Source organism: Alnus glutinosa, chromosome 4 (assembly GCF_958979055.1).
Source record: "Alnus glutinosa chromosome 4, dhAlnGlut1.1, whole genome shotgun sequence".
Classification (NCBI taxonomy): Eukaryota; Viridiplantae; Streptophyta; class Magnoliopsida; order Fagales; family Betulaceae; genus Alnus; species Alnus glutinosa.
Genome location: NC_084889.1, coordinates 29,476,824 through 29,496,296, shown reverse-complemented (window position 1 = coordinate 29,496,296; position 19,473 = coordinate 29,476,824). Strand labels below are relative to the sequence as shown.

General features: G+C 36.7%; 2 protein-coding genes across 4 annotated transcripts; one reads left to right on the top strand and one right to left on the bottom strand.

Moving 5' to 3' along the window:
• Positions 1-559: 559 nt before the first annotated feature.
• On the top strand, positions 560-3,479 carry LOC133866671 (mitochondrial import inner membrane translocase subunit TIM14-3-like). 3 transcript variants are annotated; one of them, XM_062303275.1, is made up of 4 exons: positions 560-759; positions 914-975; positions 2,882-3,060; positions 3,158-3,479. In XM_062303275.1, the coding sequence occupies exons 2-4, from the start codon at positions 973-975 to the stop codon at positions 3,315-3,317; spliced, it is 342 nt and encodes a 113-aa protein (XP_062159259.1). In that variant the 5' UTR covers positions 560-759; positions 914-972; the 3' UTR covers positions 3,318-3,479. The 3 variants fall into 3 exon arrangements, with proteins under 3 accessions (XP_062159259.1, XP_062159261.1, XP_062159260.1); XM_062303277.1 differs by having other exon boundaries at positions 905-975; XM_062303276.1 differs by having other exon boundaries at positions 829-975.
• A 749-nt stretch (positions 3,480-4,228) lies between these two features.
• On the bottom strand, positions 4,229-10,246 carry LOC133866837 (cell division control protein 2 homolog). Its single transcript, XM_062303488.1, has 9 exons — positions 10,067-10,246; positions 9,487-9,518; positions 9,208-9,392; positions 8,379-8,499; positions 7,100-7,273; positions 6,234-6,397; positions 5,320-5,407; positions 5,132-5,185; positions 4,229-4,523 (listed from the first exon to the last, which is right to left on the bottom strand). The coding sequence occupies exons 2-9, from the start codon at positions 9,493-9,495 to the stop codon at positions 4,434-4,436; spliced, it is 885 nt and encodes a 294-aa protein (XP_062159472.1). The 5' UTR covers positions 9,496-9,518; positions 10,067-10,246; the 3' UTR covers positions 4,229-4,433.
• Between the last annotated feature and the right edge of the window lie 9,227 nt (positions 10,247-19,473).

Below are 19,473 nucleotides of genomic sequence, written 5' to 3'. Positions count from 1 at the left end.
TCAGAGAGAGAGAGAGAGCTGAGGCTGCTGTCCGTTTCTTCTTCATATATATATATATATATATATATATATATATATATATATATATATATATATATATATATATATAAAGAAAGTGAAGTGTGACTCTGGATCTTCCTTCTTATATTTTTCTATTTTTTAATTTTTTTTAAATTAAGGGCATAATTGCATTTTTTTAAAAAAATTACACGGATTAAATCGTACGAGAAAAGATTAAGGCCCCGTTTAGCAACTCCCTCCTTCTTCTCTTATTTTTACTTCTCCCAAAAAATATTAGCTTCAAAATATTTTTAATTTTTTTCAGTTTTTATATCACATAAACAATTTTTTATTATTATTTAAATAAAAAAAATTAACTACAATACAATTTTTTTTTTTAAAAAAAAAAATTATTTATACTTTGTATCACATCAATTATTTTTTAAAACCACTAAAAAAAAATTCCCTCCTCGAGGGAAGAGAGTTACCAAACAGCATTAAAAAAAAAAAAAAAAAAAAACGGTAAAAAGAAGTTAAGAGTTCAAATTAGAGAGAGACGGACCGGGTTCGAGAAGGCACCACGATTGGCCGCCTCAACTCAGTGGGCGGTTGATAGTTGGTCAGTTTCGTGAGGCCCAAGTCAGGATCCCAAACCCCTCCATATAAATAGCAAATCGCGGCATGATTTTCGAACTCTTTTTCACCAAGCGCGCGCACACAGATTGCTTAGAAAATCAAATCTCGTCGCTGTTCGCTCTCGTAAGCTCAAATTTCCTTCCTCTTTCTCATAATTCCGATAATAGCCCTTTTCTTTTTATTTCTGTCCAGTCTATTTTGAATCCATATAAGCTACGTACGGTAAACGATTACTGATTCGGGCGATTATCATCATCATCATCATCAGCAGCAGCAGCAGCAGCAGGAGCAGATAATTGGTCGCGCTGGTTTTTTGGGTTTGTGGTCGCAAAAGCCATGGTGAGTCGTTCGTCCATCGATTTCCTATCGATGTTTTATGCAGTTGTTTGTAGAATTTGCTTTGGATGTTATTGGATTTTGATTCAGGTTTGCTGTGAATTTATGTTCTTTTTGCTTTTTGGGTTTAATCTTCACTTCAATTATATGCTTTACTTTGAAACATAACAGCATCCTCGTCTTTATTACTACAAATATATATATATATATATATATAATAATTTAGGGACTTATCCATAAACTATCAAGTAATTTTTAATTGTTCCCTAAACTTTAACAATTTACGATTTACAACGTGGGGTTATAATCTTTTAGACCATTTCAATTACTTGCCCTTTCATTTTTTTAATTTTTAATTTTTATTTTTTAACTTCGATTGCTTTCATGTAAAATGTCCATTTTACCCCTATAAAATTTTTAAAAATACAACTTTTCCCTTATTTTTTATTTTTATTTTTTAAAATATTAATAAAGGGATATTTGGTCATTTTCTTTTATTTGTGAGGAATTAATGAAAAATATTAACGGAGGGGACGATTGAGAGGTTGGAAGATCATAAGTCCCCATTACAAACTTCTAAAATTTAGGGAAACATTGAAAATTGCCCGGTGGTTTTGGAGGGTTGTGATATCTCGAATTGTGAAGGGTTTATGTTCCAGTAGATGGGTTATATTATTGTGATAAAACTTTTTCCTTCTCTCTCTCTCTTTTTTTTTTTTTTCAAAACAAAAAATTAAAAAATATTCACAAAACATTTAAAATTATTTTCACATTCAGGTTACATTAGAACAACAAAAAAAAAGCACTCTTTAAAAAGTATTAACAAACGAAACCTAGTTCTTTTGAGATGTGGTTAGTGCCAATTTTTTTTTTTTTCAACAAGTACATATAAAATTATGGGAGAGATTGTGATACCCCAAATTGTGAAGGCTTTTTGTTAGTGACTAGTTCTATCAAGTATAAAGCTAACCACGCTAGGGGTACATGCGGATGTGGATGCAGTTATTTCCAATATCCGCATCCACATCATATTTTTACTAACTGCATCCGCACGGTTATTAAATGCGGTTATTATCTGCCATGCGAATATTAGGTAATGGGTTTTTTGGGCTTTCTGAGTCTCTATTAGGGCCTATTTTAAACGATTTAAAAAATAATTTTAAGCCGATTTTTAGTGTTTTGGGTTTGTTTTAATTTTTTGGTTAAATACGTTTTTGCCCTTTGAGGTTTAAAGACTTTATTTTTTTCCTCCTTGCGATTCATTTCGTATCTTAAATGGTACCTCGTTTATGGCTAAAGACGGAGATGGTACTTCCGTCTAAAAATTGACAGAAGTCCACACGACACATTTATGAAGCTAACACGTGTCCAATACTTAATTTTTTTTTTCCTCCTTGTGTTGAACAATTTTTTTTAAAAAAAGAATGGGTGGCTCGAGCCACCCCCATGGCCAGTCTGGGAGTGGTTTCGGCCACCCTTATTTTGCCCAAAAGCCACACCTCTTTTTTTTTTATTATTCAAAAAGTTTTTTTTTTTTTTTTAAAGCTTTAATTTTTTTTTTTTTTTTTAATTAGGTATAGAACACGTGTTAGCTTCTTAGAAGTGTTGACGTGGACTTCCGTCAATTTTTGGACAGAAATATCATCTCCGTCTTTAACCATAAGCATCCGCATGAGCGGATAGTGGATAGCAGATATGGGCGACTAATATCCACCCGCATGTATACCCCTAAACACCGGTTCCTTAGGGCATGAGAATGTTCACTTAGTTGCTTTGCTTGATTATTGTATCCAAATACCACAATTTTGGGTGTGCATAGGAGACGCACGATGCTTATTAAAAAATGTAGGTTTTGGTTGAGTGTTTATCATAGAGCCATAACTTGTTACTACATCTTTATTTCCGTCAGACAACTCCTCTAGTAATAGGTGCTTCTGTGGCAAGTGCTGCCATAGGGGCAAGATACATGATTGCAGCATGGCAAGCATTCAAAGCTCGCCCTCCAATTCCCCGTGTTCGAAGGTTTTATTATGGCGGGTTTGACAACGTCATGACTCGGCGGGAAGCAGCATTAATTCTCGGAGTCAGGTAAAACGTCAATATCCTATGGATATCTATCTCACCCTTTTATTTATATATATATATCAAATTGGTTGAATAATAATTTAATTTATTTCTCTTTCAGAGAGAGCACTGTGATGGAGAAGATTAAGGAGGCTCATAGGAGAGTGATGATGGCAAATCACCCTGATGCCGGTGGGAGCCACTATCTGGCTTCCAAGATAAACGAAGCCAAGGATGTCTTGACAGGTGGGTCCAAGGGAGGAGGAAGCTCAGCATTTTAGATGACAGGTCAGCTTACCAATGTATATCTGAGGGTGTTATTATTCATAAAGAAGATGAGGTTCTGCTCTTGCGTTTCTCTATACATTCTTTGAATTATGTTGTAATTGTATGTGATTTTGGATAATAAACCTCAAGCCTCATAAATAAGTTAAAAAGATTAATCATCCCAACAAGTGTCTTCCTCTCCATCCCAACAATATTTCTCTCATATTCTTCAAAACAAATTTGAGAGATGAATGGATTTAAGGGGCTTATCTCTTAGCCTACCACAGTTTCAAAGCTTACCAACCAGACATAGGTAGGTCCATGGAGAGAGAATGTCTAATAATCAACTATTTTCCTGTCTGTCTAAAAAAAATAGAGTGAGCTTGTTTGACAATGCTTCTTAGAATAGCTTTTAACTTTTTAGCAAAAAAGGAAAAGTTTTTTTTTTTTTTTTTTAATAAGTAAATCAAGTCTTATTAAATGCGTAAGACGTCCATCCATAAGTATACCAGAAATATAAAAAATGAATCACCTAACTAGAAAGAAAAAAAAAAATCGACATAATAACTAAGCAAAAAGGAAAAGTATTAACAAACAGTTTAAAACAATTTTTATCTTTATGTCAAGTCATAACATCACAACCAAAAAGTAAAACGAACCTTCTAAAAAGTTTTATCAAATGAGATAGCATTTATAAGAAACAAAACAAGTCACGGAATTCTGTTAGCTTCAAGGCTAATTAGGGAAAGAGGGAAGAGAAGAGGTATACATAGTAGCAAATACAAGGTAAACTTAACTTCCCCATTCAACATGAAAAAATAGTTTGCTGTCTCCTCAAATATGATAAGATTGTCAATTACAAGCGAATTGGACAGAAAATGCCATCAAATCAAAGTAATATATATTTAGTACATGGAAAGAAGGGAGAAGAAATGAAGCAGACTCTAGTTGATTCCAATGTATCCGTCCAAAACCAAATCAAATTAATCTAAAACTCAATCCAAGGAAAATGTGAAAAGAAGAAATCGCAGCGAAAGAAAGCACAAATATTTCTCACACAATCAAAAGCAATAATAGAACGCTACACATTAATATAGACACTTCTCTGCCACGAGAATGGTTACAGAGAATCAGGGTACAAATCCAATATCTTTGAAGTATTCATGCTCAAGAGCAATCCTGGCTGTAATTCTTCTGCTGGGGTCCAAGCAAAGCATTTTCTGGAACATGATATAGAAATGCTTAAGCAGTAGAACAACATTTTATCCATTTGTGATCATCTAGAATGGTGATGTGCTCAAGTCCACAAAAGGCTCCTAGATGCTACAAGTGGATTGGGTACAAAAAATGTTCTCTAGCTGTGATGGGGGGCTTGGGTTTATCTTATCACCATTTTATTTAAACAGGCAAAGAAGCTTAACGCCAATATAACAATGCAATAGCAGACAGCAAAAACCATTAAATTAGGAACTTGTTTCCAGGCTAACATAGAAGAGGTAAGAGTTCCTCTTTCCTTTTTATTTTTTGTAACAAAGTTGGGCATTACCAGGAAAAGGGACTTTGGGCGAACGAGAAACAAAGGAGTTGGAATAGTCTATACCTCGACAGAACTCGAACCCGACACACAACATTTAAGGCTGACTTAGGGTTGAGAGGTCTAACCTATTTTAATTAAATGAATCGGGTTAACGTTAACTTATATATTCTTATCTACCCATGCCTTAATACAACCTGAACCTGACGTGCAAACACAAATTGCCACTCCTAAAATTATCGTCTTGCCTCCCTGTGAAGTGCACTGTAGTAAATATATCAAATGTACACTTACGGAAAGAAGATCAACTCCAGCTGAATCAAGATTTGGAACTACAGCTGCCAGATCCTGCATGGTAATGGACACACCTTTTAAATTTTCAAAAAGACATACTCTGGAACTTATAATTGATTTTTTCTTCTTCTTTACATTCGGTCATGGCAATAGAAGTTTAAGGAACATATCACCTAAAGATTAGTTACCTTAGAAGGCCATTTGGGAAAAGCAGATTTATAATCAGGCAAAGAAGTCACTCCAGGCCATGTATCCTCGTTTGGGGTGCCCAAGACTCTTCATATAAAAGAAGATATGTTAATATAATAATATACTTGTTTGTTTGGAAGAGAAGTCGTGTACTGATTCTTTATAAATGTTTTCATTTATTTAACTATTTTGACAAGAACTTCAAGCATTATTTTCTTTAAAATGCAACTATGAGTGACGGCCACCAGTGTGAAAAGACTACTACCATTCTTGGCCATAAATATACATATGAGATATAAAAATGACAACATGGGTCAAACCTTATATATGGACATCTCATGACAGCAGTGAGCTATTCTTTTATAAAATACTCACCATGCATCTAGAAAGTGACCCATCAAAAGTTTAGTTTGATTTTTTTTATCAGAAACGAGTCCCCCCCCCCCCCCCCCCCCCCCCCCCCCTTCCCAAATAAGCCTTTATAATTTAATAACATAAGGATATCATATATTTTTGAAATTATATTTCCAACGGTTTAGCTTCCCAATATTATTGAGATGCAACCTAAACAAAAATTTAACAGAATGCCACAAATTGTGACAACCATTATCCAGTCAACAAAACCAGGGAAAAGGATAAAAAGAATGTGTACAATGAATACGTCAAAAGTACACTGAGTTAAAGCGTGAGAATAAGTATGAATGACAATCTGATCATCTTTTTTCAGATGTATCTAACGAAAATTTGGCGCCACTTTATCCAGCCACAAATTGATCTATTTTGGTATATGAGTAATCTATTTAGATGCATAACATAACATATTCATATTCAGAGTCATCCTACCGAACATATGTCTGCAACTAAATTCTCCAGAAAAATCAACAATGAATACTATGCCTGGGAAGCTACTCACCTGAAAATCCTAAACAGTTCATCAATTTCAGAGTCCCCAGGAAATAGTGGCCGTTGGTTAACCATCTCGGCAAATATGCAACCCACCGACCAAACATCAACAGGGGTAGAGTAATGGCGGGATCCAAGCAATATTTCTGGAGCTCTGTACCACAGGGTCACCACCTAAAAGAGCCGCCAAGAATCATCACCAGTTATGGAAATAATTGATGGATTGAAATTATTTTTCATCATTCAAATTTCTAATTAAGCCACAAATGAGGTATCATAAACATAGGATACACCAGGTGCCCCATATTATTTTGTCCCTGAAAACTAATAAATCCAACAATAAATTGAATTTTTAGATACTTTTTAACCATATAGATTTTTTAAAGATTCTGCTGGACACCAAGGGACACATTACTAAATGTTTTGACAAAGAAAGAATAAGAATTTTACATTGATTAGTTCCAAAAGATGCCTTGGGTGGCTCTACTAGAGGAATTAGCCATGAACAACAAAATTGCAAAAGAACTTTTGCTATAAAATCCATTACCATATCATGGATTCTGATTTTTCTACAGGACTAGCGAAAAAAAAAAAAAAAAAAACTCAGATCCGCAAAACAACAGAACAAGATCATTATTGCATGATCCTGGAGATCTTTTCTTCACTTTGTGTTTGTTCCATTTGATCCAAAAAATCGTTTGCTTTACTTTTTGATTTTTACTTTTGGGTGGATGTAAATTAATCACATTTGTTCAATTTTTGGCCATGAAGAAAGAAAGCCTAGAGCAATTGCAACAATTAAACATCATAATACACGATTACTAGAGAAACACAAATAAGAAGATAAGGAAACTTGAACACAGAGCATGCTTATACCTCATGTGTAAATGTCCTGACAGGAATACCAAATGCTCTGGCCAGTCCAAAGTCTGCAAGCTTTAGTACATTGGCGCTGCGATCTAATAGCAAATTCTGAGGTTTCAGATCTCGATGAAGAACTCTATGGGAATGGCAATAAGCAATGCCACGGAGAATTTGATGAAGGAACATCTGCAGAAATGGGAAAAAAAATACCAATTGAAGATAGCCATTGCCAATAGTCCCATTGCGCATCACTATTGCCAAATTTAATAATCGGATTCAAGATGAAGCTAAAAACAAGTTAAGAAAGCATGCATTTAAACCTAGAAAAAAACCAAAAGTTAAAATGTACTAGATTGAGCTAAAATGTATTCTAAACATGCTCAGTAGCTAAAGAAAAGAAAAGAAAATAAAAAAATCACTGTTGGCACCTGATAGAAATTGGAAAAATATGAAAATTTGTTCAAAGACTAAAAAACCAAAAAAAAAACCCATAAGCATCTTTGTCTACCATCTTCCCAATCTCATCACAAAAGTTGCAAGGCACTACAACCTAGAAATGGCCTGCACTGAACATGAAAATACTTTGATTTCCTGATCAAATAACTAAAAATGGACTATAATTCCTTCACCCAACAAGTTAAAATATGTGTGTATATATATATATCTTCTTTTTTTGGGAAACTTCACTTAACCCCCCTAAACTTGAATCACATTTACAATTACCTCCCTAAACTTCAAAAACTCTCAATTTAGTATATCCATTTTTTCAATTTCACAAATACCCCTCTTTTGTTTAGGGAAAAAAAATTTGCAAGAATTTAGGCGTTGGTCAGGATTTAACAAAATTTGCAAAAACACCCACGCCCGAATCTTTGAAATTCATATATATATATATATATATATATATATATATATATTTTAAAAATATGGGTATTTTGAAAAAAATTTGACAATATTTAACGGAAAATCCTAACAAATTGGTGAAATTGAAAAAAAAAAATTAAAAGATGGATACACAAAATTGAGAGATTTTTAAGTTTAAGTGGGTACTTGCAAAAGCGGGGATAATTCTGAGGGGTTAAGTGAAGTTTCCCCTTCTTTCTTTTCTCTCTCTCTCTCTCTCTCTCTCTTTTAATATATTAAAAAAAAAAAAAAAAAAAAAAAAAAAACCCGTAAGGCGCCCCTATGTACACAAGAAGTATACAAAAGGAAGCACCTAACTAGAACAAGCAAAAAAAAAAAATCTTATCACACGGATTGCACAAACCTCCAAAAGACAGCAGTCACTTACTTTCACTTGACGTAGATCCTTTCCGAAGTCTGGAGATGAATCCATGTGCTTCTTCAGATCCAAGTCAAGGTACTCGAAAACCAGATACAAGCGCTTCTCACTATGCACCACGTCCTGTAACCTGTCAAGCAAAAGCATCAACAATTACAGGCAACCCTGACGAGACAAAATAACCATAATAAAACAACCTAAATTCATAGGGAAAATGATGATGCTAGACAGTACACATAAGAAGATTTCCATAGATTAAAAATTTATGCAGCACCTATACTCTTCCGACAATCTCTGGCCGAAGTCAAAAATAAAAAAAGATTGCGCTCATTTTATTTTGAAGTTGCCATGCTGTACAATCAGACACCACCCAGATACCAATACAAATGCCATTGTCCTTTTTAAGCTTCATAAAATTATGAGAACTAACATGCTCAGAGTAGCATGCTGAAGGTTGAGTACATATCCAAGAAAGAAAGAAAAAAGTCTACCTATATATAAGCCGTGTAACTGTACATGCATTCCTCCATCAGTTCAACAAGCAATCAACCAGGAAAATGGCAAAGGATTTCTCCCAGAAGAAACAAACCAGATTTATTTGTAAAAGAAGAATTAAGGTGCACTTTTCTTCCTTCAAAAAAATCAGAAAAGCAGTAGCAACAGTGCTCTTAATGATTTAGAAGGGCACCTAAACTAAGTTTTTTTGATTGGCAAGGAAAAAAAACACAACATACATAGTGGACAACACGGTGCACTTAAAATTTCCACTCTCATCCTTATCTTATATGCATACTCCTAAATTAATGAAATCAATAAACGGCATGAATCTAATGAATACTTGACAATGTTCACATGCTGCATTTCTTTCAAGAGGGAGATTTCTCGTATTGCGGTGCTTGGTACTCCCTCATCTTCCTGCTCCAAGCGAATCTTCTTTAAAGCTATAGTCTCATTGGTCGAAAGGTCACGACCCTTATAGACCACACCATAGGTCCCTTCGCCAATCTTCTCAACTTTCTCGTACTGTCACATTCAGAAGCATCGTAACCATCACAAGAATTCCAAACAAAATTATTCACAAAATAATAAAGTAAAAACTAGGAATAATTTTACTAACCTGGTCCATCCAGCCCAGGTGAAACAGCCTCTCTGCTCAAGTTAAAGTTACAACACCCATGGAGATATAAACAGATTTAGTATAATGTTCTGAAACCCGTATAGTTGTAATATTAAAGAGTGTACAGACGAACAAAACAAGCAGATAATCAACAAACTAAATATTATACATATAATCACGATTTCGAAATCAATTATATATAAATATACATGCCATTTCTACTGTGAAATCTTATTTAGTCGAACTTTCTGAATGAAAGATGCACATAATCAACAAATAAATATACGCATTTGCGAAAATCAACTCTCAGAACATAATGGAAGAAGAACGCTTCGATTTACGCACTGCAATCCAGTAATCAACACAGACTCACACTAAGACCAACAAAATTCTTCAAATCCAAAGGCAAACGATTAAGCATTCGTTCGGCATTGCAATTGAACACAACAATTGCAGTGAAAACGAAGTAAAAAGAGAAAGGAAGTGGCGGTGAAGTAAATTGAGTAATACGGATGTAATCGTAGAGAAAATGGACCGATTTGCGTAGATGAGAGCGGCGATTAGAAGAGCAGCAACGTACCGAGAGAGAGAGAGAGAGAGGTCGGATCTGGTCAAGAATGGTCTCTTTAGGGTTTCGCGATGGAAGCCACTACGGCGTCGCAGTGACACTACGACTTCGCGGCGACTTGGGCCAAGACCAAGACAGACACTGCTTGTCTCCGCTTTCCTTTTTTATTTTCTTTCCCTGGCTGCTAGAGTGCTTGTTATGTATAATTTCTGTTTCCCTCCACCTCCCTCCAATTTCGGCCACGCCACAGCCCATGTCTGTTTGGTGCGCACCATTTTATTTTTTTATTTATTTATTTGAAATTTTTACGCTATCAACCTCAAATTCTGAGTCGGATTTGAAATTAATCACTGTAGTTTTAGGTACGTTTATATCCGGATTATATTTTCAATCTCAATTTTAAAATCAATTTGGTCATTTTTTGAATGAATCAGAGAGAGTGGTGCTAGATATACATGTTAATAATATAATTTTAAGGGAAAATTACAATTTAGTCCTCGCCAGTTGTTATGTAAGTAGCCCTACTAAAAGTTTTAAAAATATTCATTTTGTCAAAATATGCCTATAATACCATTGTCACATGTTATTTTTCAATTAAAAAAAAAAAAAACAGATATTTTTTATTTATTTTTTTTAAAAAAAAAAAAAATAGGTGTTTGGAGTGTTGTTCATGGCCACCCCGGCCCTAGGGGGTGGCTCCCATTTTCTTTTCTTTTCTTTTTTTAAAAAAAAGTTTCTTTTATTTTATTTTATTTTTTTTAGTTTTTTAGTTTTTTTTTTATTTTTTAAATGAAAAATGACACGTGACAGAGGTATTATATGCATATTTTGACAAAATTGGCCTTTTTAAAACTTTTAATAGTTTGGAGGGACAGAGTTCAAGCGTTGGCAATTCGTGGGGCTACTTACAAAACGGCTGGCAATTTGGAGGACTAAATTGTAATTTTTCCTAATTTTAATTATTTCATCAATTATGAATTGTCACATTAGTCGGTAAATGATTTTGTAATAAAAATTATAGTGCCTCCAAGTATTTTCTAAATAAGGACAGTCACACAGTAGTCCAAATGACACGTATCGCATTTACAAATTCATATGACAAACTACTCATTTTTTAGAGTACCCCCCAAAGCCCAATTCCGTAGATGATTTAATCAAGTTGATTGAAATTAATGAAAGTATTCAAGTTTATGATAATTTATGATATGTGATTTATCTCTTTGAGTTGTGACTCATTTTTTCTTGATGGTGAGATTCTACTAAAAGTTCATTGTTGACCAGTGAAACTCTGAATAATATGGTTTTATCTATTATTTCCTATTGTTCTCCTTCTGTCCAGTGTCATGTAGGCTATCAAACGAATTCGAAAGGGAATTATGAAGTAATGCTATTATTCACATCAATTTATTACACATATTTAATATCCGTTAATAAGACGTATTTTAAGGAGAAAAAAAAAAACACTTAAAATATGTCATGTCAGCCTGTATAAAATGAATGTGAATAATAACCTATGCAATGGTCCCAACATTTATCTTATCGTCCTATTGAAGATAAATTCTTTCCAAATTTATCTGTAACACGGTAATATTAGGGCTGTCAAAACGGATTGACCCGACCCGTTTGACCCGTGAACACGTTAAGGATCAACCCTGACACGATCCGTTTAGATAAAATAGTCAAATTATTAAACTCTAACACGACCCTGCTAAATAACGGGTTGACACGACCCAATCTGTTTGACTCGTTTATTAATAAAATCTATAAAAATAAAAACACAAATTTAAACTAAAAAAAAAAATCATATTGTTTGAATAATCATATTATTTCACAGTTGAAATATAAAATATTGAGTTGTTTTATTATTTACTTGTTTTGGTTCAACTTCTAAGTTCAAAAACTTGAAAGAAAAACTCCGCTAATTTTTTTTAGTCTTTGCCTTTTTTGTTCAAGTTCTAACTCAATAAAAGAAAAAGACTAGTTTTGTTTTTTGTGATTTTTTTTTAGTTTAGTCTTTAATCTTTAGACAATGAGAGAAAGAGAGAGGTAATATGATTGTTTAAATATAATTTTTAATGTTGCAAAAAAATGTTTAAGTATACTGGTCAAACGGGTCGACCCACGGGTCAAGTAGGTTGACCCTGTAACGACCCTTTTATTAAACGAGTCTAACGGGTCAACCATTTTAAGGTTAACCCTAACCCTTTAACTTCGTGTTGGATTCGCGGGTCGCGTCAAAAATTGCCAGCCCTAGGTAATACACTACAAGGTTCAAGAATTAGCAAGCATTTTACCAATATTGAAATTAGAAAGCAATCATTGATGTAATTGAAATTTTACAATTGAATTTAAAATCATAATTAATTATAAGGCTTGCAATATAATTATTACCTATTTTTTGTTTAAATAAATTAAATAATACATCTAATATATAATATATCTATATACAAATGTCAATAAGATAAATGGAAGACGATTAATATCTAATCGTTCTATTGGGATACATGACGGATAATAAATATAAATGACAAAAAAAAAAAAACACTTTTTTTTTTTTTTTCTTAAGGTACATGTAAGGGGGTTTTCAGTTGGAGAAGGAATACGGTGGAAATAAGAGATGAAAAAGGAATATAATAATGGATACTTCTATAATAGAAATACAAAGCTCTTCGAGAGGTCCAATATCTCCAAAGGTAAGCTACAATATCATTCTAGCCTACTCTGCCTTCATTCCTAATAGTTCTTATATAGACCATAACTAAGGAAATAACAACCGCATGAATCCTTCTAGAATCCTCTATCTGACTCAACCCAATCCATTGCACGTCACCCTTTCTCCTACACCCTAGCTGAAGGTTGGGGATGATCCATGGTAGATACGTGACAATGCTTCCCCCATCGGAGCACTTTGCTCACAAGGTGTGGATATTGGCTTTGTAGGGTCCAGAGGAGCTCTCAAGAGTCATTAGTAGAGGAAACCCCTTTCCAGCGAACTCGGACTTTGGTGGCTGCGCGGCCCAGCCACTTGACCATCCTACGATCCACAATGAAATCCGGTTCAGGTCGTAGCTCCCCATTGAAGGCGAGTGGAGAGAGGGTCGGAAGAGGGGAAATCTGATGGCCTAGTTTTTTCTTCAAACAAGAGGCGTGGAACACTGGATGAAGACGAGAGTCAGGGGGTAGAGCAAGCTCACACGCAACGAATCCAAGACGGCGCACCACCTAGAAAGGTCCATAGAAGAGGGAGGATAGCTTTAAGCTACGATGCAGAGCAATGGATTTATGGCAATATGGCTAGAGCAGTAGGTAAACCCAATCCCTTGGCTAAAATTCGCATTCAGAGCGGTCTTTGTTTGCCTACATTTTCATGCGGTTTTGGGCCTCGTGCAAGTGCTCCTTGAGAAGAGACACAACAGTGGTGTGATCCCGCAACTAGGTATCGACTGCCAAGTTAGTTGAGGTCCCTGGAACATAGGATAAGAGAGTCGATGGCGGGTAACCGCAAACGGCCTCAAAGGGAGTAAATCCCGTAGAGGAGTGGAGGTTCGTATTGTACCACCACTCAGTTAGAGGAAGCCATACGCTCCATTCCCGTGGCTTAGCACCTAAGATAAGTTTCAAGGCATTTGTTGAAGGCCTCAGTTTGGCCATTCGATTGGGGATGGTATGCCTAGCTGAACGCCAGAGTGGTGCCTTGGAGACGAAAAAGTTCCCGCCATAAAGAACTCATGAAAATCGGGTCTCTATCCAAGACGATAATGGAGGGTATGATGTGAAGTTTCAAGATGTTGGCTATGAAGGCTTCAGCCACAGTTGAGGGTGTATAAGGATGGACAAACGGAAGAAAATGCTCGTATTTCGTCAGCCGGTCAACAATAACCAGAATCACTGAAAACTTGTGGGACAATGGAAGTCCTTCAATGAAGTCAACCGATACATCAGACCATACACGCAGAGGAATGGGCAAGGGCTGGAGCAAACCTGGGGAGATGATAGTTTCATGTTTATTGGTTTGACAAATAGGGCATTCGCGCACAAATTTTTTGATGTTAGCGCGCATTCCCTTTCAGTAGAAATTCGCCTTGGCCCTGTGTATGGTCTTGTGATGCCCGAAATGACCTGTGGCAGGGTCAACGTGGATAAACTCTAGGAGCTTGTGCTAAAAAGGGGAGGCCTTCACAATCCAAAGCTTGTTCTTGTGAAGGATTAGACCTTGCTGGAGAGAATAACCCCTCGGGGCCAGTTCCCCGTTCTGAAGGGAGTGGAGTAACTTGGATGTGTGCTGATCTGAGTGGTAGGACGCCTTAAATTCCGAGACCCATGAAGGGGTTGGAAAATAAATGATGGACAAAGACATGTGCTATTGGGCTAATGCAGAATCAGTGAGCCGCGATAGGGCATCGACGACTTTGTTATCACGACTGCCTTTATATTCGATGATAAAATCATATCAAAACAGCTTGGAAACCCAACGCTGTTGGAAGACAGCACCCACCTGCTAATCTAGGAGATAACAGAGGGCTTGCTGGTCGGTGCACACTGTGAAGGTACGTCCCAAGAGGTATGGGCACCAATGTTGTATGGCTGTTACCAAAGATAGTAAGTCTTTTTCATATGTTGAGAGATGGAAGGCTTGCCCCTTAAAGGCTTTGTTGAGGAATGCAATTAGGTGTCCTTCCTGCATGAGGACCACGCCGAGTCCTGTGCCACAATCATCACATTCCACCACAAAGGTCGTGTTGAAATCTGGGACCTGTTAGACCGGAGGAGACATCATAGCATCCTTGAGCTTATCAAAGGCTATAGTGGCAGGGAGAATCCAGGAGAAAGCATGCTTGTTTAATATGGCCGTTAAGGGTGCCACCATGACTCCATAGTGGCGAATGAATTTTCGATAATAACGGGTGAGACCAAAAAACCCTCGCAAAGCTTTGATCGACTGTAGAATTGGCCAATTAGCCATGGCCTCTAACTTGGATAGATCTGCCCTCACGCCACATTGAGAAATGAAATGCCCGAGATATTCAATTTCCTTGACAGCAAATGTACATTTTGACAGCTTCGCAAAGAGATTGTGATGGAATAAAGTCTCTAGAACCGACTTCAAATGCTCCAAGTGATCCTCAAGGTTGCGGCTGTATATGATGATGTCATAAAAAAAAAAGAAAAAAAAAAAAGAAGAAGAGAACAAATTTCTGCAAGAAGGGCTTGAAAATGTCGTTCATTAGGGCCTGGAACGTGGAAGGTGCTTTAGGTCAAATTGAAAGGCATGACCAGAAATTTGTAGTGGCCTTTGTATGTACGGAACGCTGTCTTCAGAATGTCCTTCTATTGCATCCGGATTTGGTGGTATTCAGAGCGGAGATCGAGCTTTGAGAAAATGGCTGTGCCATGGAGTTCGTCCAAAAGCTCATCTATGATCGGAATTGGAAACTTATCTTTGATAGTTTCTTTATTAGGGGCCATGTAATCCACGCATAAACGCCAACTCCCGTTAGATTTCCGCACCAACAACATCGAAGCTGACAAAGGACTCTGGCTAGGATGAATGACCTCTGTAAGTAAGAGTTCCCGAATAACTTTCGATTTCGATTTCTTGGAAGTAGGGGTAACGGTAGGAGCGGACATTGATGGGTTGAGGGCTTTTCAGCAGGATCTTGTGATCATGTGTAAGGGATGAAGGCAAACCCGTTGGTGTGGAAAAAACCTGCCCAAATGACTAAAGAAGGGTCTAGATGGAATCAGGCAAGGAAGGAAAAACCTGCCCATCAGTGCAGGACAATAGCTTCAAAAGGACACCCTTAGTATATGACGAGGAAGACTTGAGAATATGTGGGCCGTCCTCCAAGGAAAGCTCAACAGGAGTCACGCCCCTAAGGGTAGTGGAATGGCCCAACCACATGCATTGCATGGTCAAATAGGAGAAACCCCATTGAATGGGCCCCAATGTGCGTAACTAGTCAACGCCCAAAACAATGTCGCAAACTCCCAAAAAGATGAGGTAAAAATTAGTGACGATGGAGTGGCCTTGGATTCTTAGAGAGACAGAGGTAACCTACCCACAACTTTGAATATAAGTCTTATCTGCAATTTTCACATGCAGCAACGGAGTTGGAGTGACTTGGAGCTGAACCTTGCTCAACAAGGCGGGATCCAGGAAGTTGTGAGTACTTCTTCAATCTACCAAAATGCTGACACGACGGTGAAGTATAAATCCCAACAGACGCAAAGATTTGGCACCGAGAGAACCTGAAATAGCATTCAGTGAAATCTCCGACTCCTTGCATTCGACTACATCAAATTCCGGAACAGGCTCAGCTACCTCAGTGGAATCATAATACACATCCTATGTAGCATCATCCGGGTGAAGTTCTAACCCAGATAAGAGGTACTGGTGCAGGGACTTGCACTTATGGCCTGGCTGCAATTTGTCGTCACAGTAATAACAGAGTCCCTTATCCCTACGTTCCTTCATTTGACTGGGAGAGATGCGTTGGATCAAAAGACCTGATTGTGGCTTAGAAGGAAGAGCCAAAGGGAAAGAAGAAAGGCCCGGTTGCTAAGGAGAGAAACTTCCAACATGGCTCTAGCTCTGTTGTCGACCAAAATAGAAAGAAGTCGAAGCAGCACGAATATGGCATTTGAAACTCTAAAGATACTCTTCTTGGAGCTTAGCAAAGCCGAAAGCAGAAACGAGGCTTGTGGGATTTAACATTCGTACTGGGAGGCGAATGTCATCCTTCAACCCACTGAGAAAAAAGCTCGACCTGTTATTCTCGGAGACCCCATGTAACCTATTTGAGAGAGCTTCGAATTGGGTAGTGTATTATGCAACGTAAGAGGATTGACGCAGCTACATCAAAGCTTCCATGGGGTCGTCATAAGCCGGCCCAAAACAAGTCAAAATAGCGTGTACAAGGGCATCCCACGTCGAAAATTGCTCAGATTCTTTGGCATCTTGGAACCAGATGAGAGCCTCGCCCTCCATGTAAAACGAAGCCATGCAAATTCTTTGATGGAGCGGGGTCTGGTAATAATCAAAGAACTGGTTAACTTTATTAGTCTATCCTGCTGGGTTCTCACCGTCAAAATGAGGGAACTCAAGCCGCAAGGGCCAAGTATGCATCAATCTGTCCCCCTTATGAGGATCGTGATGGTCGTCATCGAACTGAGCACGACAATCGTCCTGATGATGCCAACCAGGATTGGGAAGGAACCCGTGATCATCACGGTATTGGCGGTGCTCACCTCGACCTTCACGACCATTGAAACGAGGATCATCTCTTTCATTAATACCTGGAAGAGGGTAAATGCCTTGGTCGCCCAAAGGTGGTCTCTCCAGGGGTGGTCTTGCCTGAGTTGTTGCCAAAGTGCAGAGCAAGTCTGACACTTCAGTGAGCTGCTGTTGGAATGACGTATTATGGGTGTGTTGCTGTTGCTGTTGTTGGAAGGCGGTGGTAGTGTTTTGCTACTGGAGGATGGCATCCTGGCATTCTTTCAGGGCCTCGAAAAGTTGGAACAATCTGGTGCTGTTGGCCATGATAAGGAATATATATATATATATATATATATATATATATTTGAGATGAAAAGGGAAGCTGCGGAAACAATGAATGGGAGAACTTTGGCTCTAATACCAAATGTAAGGGGGGTTTCGGTTGGAGAAGGAATATGGTGGAAATAATAGATGAAGGGTGCGTTTGGGATTGCGATTTCGTAGACAATAAGTGCGATTTTAAACCAAATCGCAAAACATAAATCGTTTGGAAACTGCGTATTTAAAAATTGCGATTTGAAAACGCATAAAATCTACTTTTTCAAATCCCAGATAAGATGATGTTTTTTTGAAAACGCATAATTTTAAATGTAAATTTGCGATTTTAAATGCTAAACTGCGATTTTGCCAAACGCTTAACTGCGTTTTTAAATATCAATTTTTTCAAATCGCTCATTTTAAAATCGTTATTTTAAATCGCACTTTTTGAAATCGCAAACCCAAACGGACTCGAAAAAAGGAAGATAATAATGGATACTAGTGGAATTGAAATGTTAGAATAGAAATTCAGAGCTCTTAGAGAGGCCCAATCTCTCCAAAGGTAAGCTACAATATCATTCTAGTCTACTTTGTTCATTCCTAATAGTTCTTATATAGACCAATCGGTTGGAATATTACCAACTGACTTGCAACCATCCTCTAGCTACTTAACAATAAAAGATACCACTAGGACATAAAAGTAAAATAACCAAGGAAATAACAACCGCAGGAATCCTTCTAGAATACTCTATCTGACTCAACCCAATCCATTCCACGTCATCCTTCTCCTACACCCTGGCTGAAGGTTGGGGATGATCCATGGTAGATCCGTGACAGTACATAGATAATGATGTTTGCAAAAAAATTTTATAAACTAATTTCAAGGAAGATAATCATTGAAAGTAGAGATAAATTATCAATCTCAATGCATTCTGATAAAATTCCAAACTAAAAAAGCAACAGAACTTTCTTAGGATTTGATAAACTTGGCAATTAGGAGACCCTCCGATAATCAACCATTTCATAGTCCATATTTAATTTTAAAGCATATGAGAGTGTATGTGGTGTCACATTATTTAAAAAATTTAAAGGGTTAATTATAAAAAAAAGCCTCATAAACTACTAGCCGTTTTTAAAGTAGTCACACTACTAAGTGAATCACTCAGGCCCCACAAACTACTAAAGAGTACAAAAAATGCCCATTTTGTCGAAATATTCATATAATACTATCGCCATGTGTCATATATTCAATTAAAAAAAATAAAAAATAAAAAATAAATTTAAAAAAATGAAAATAAAAAATGAAAAGAAGAAGAAGAAGAAGAAGAACTAGTTGAGCTACCCCATGGCCCTTGGGGGTGGGTTCGGCCACCCCACAAGGCCAAAGAAAAATAAGAAGAATAAGAAGAATAAGAAGAAGACAATGAATAAAAAGAAGAAGTAGAAGAAGTTAAAAAAAAAAAAGAAAAAAAGAAAAAAAAGAAAAAAGTTTGAGGGTTTGGCAATTGGGGATGGTTTGGCCACCCCCAGACCGACCATGGGGGACGGGGGTGGCTCGAACCACTCATTTTCTTTTTTTCTTTTTTTTTTTCAATTTTGTTTAACTTCTTCTTTTCTTTTTTTTCTTTTTTTCTTTTTTTTTTGAATATTTTTAATTTTATTGGATTTTTAAATTTTATTAATTTTCAATTGAATATATGACATGTTGCGATGGTATTATAAGACTATTTCGACAAAATGAGTCTTTTTGGCACTCTTTGATAGTTTGTGGGGCCCGAGTGTTGCATTTGGTAGTTTATGAGACCACTTTAAAAACGGCTGATAGTTTGATGGCCTTTCTGTAATTAACCAAATTTTAAATTATGTGGCAACGTAGACAACATAT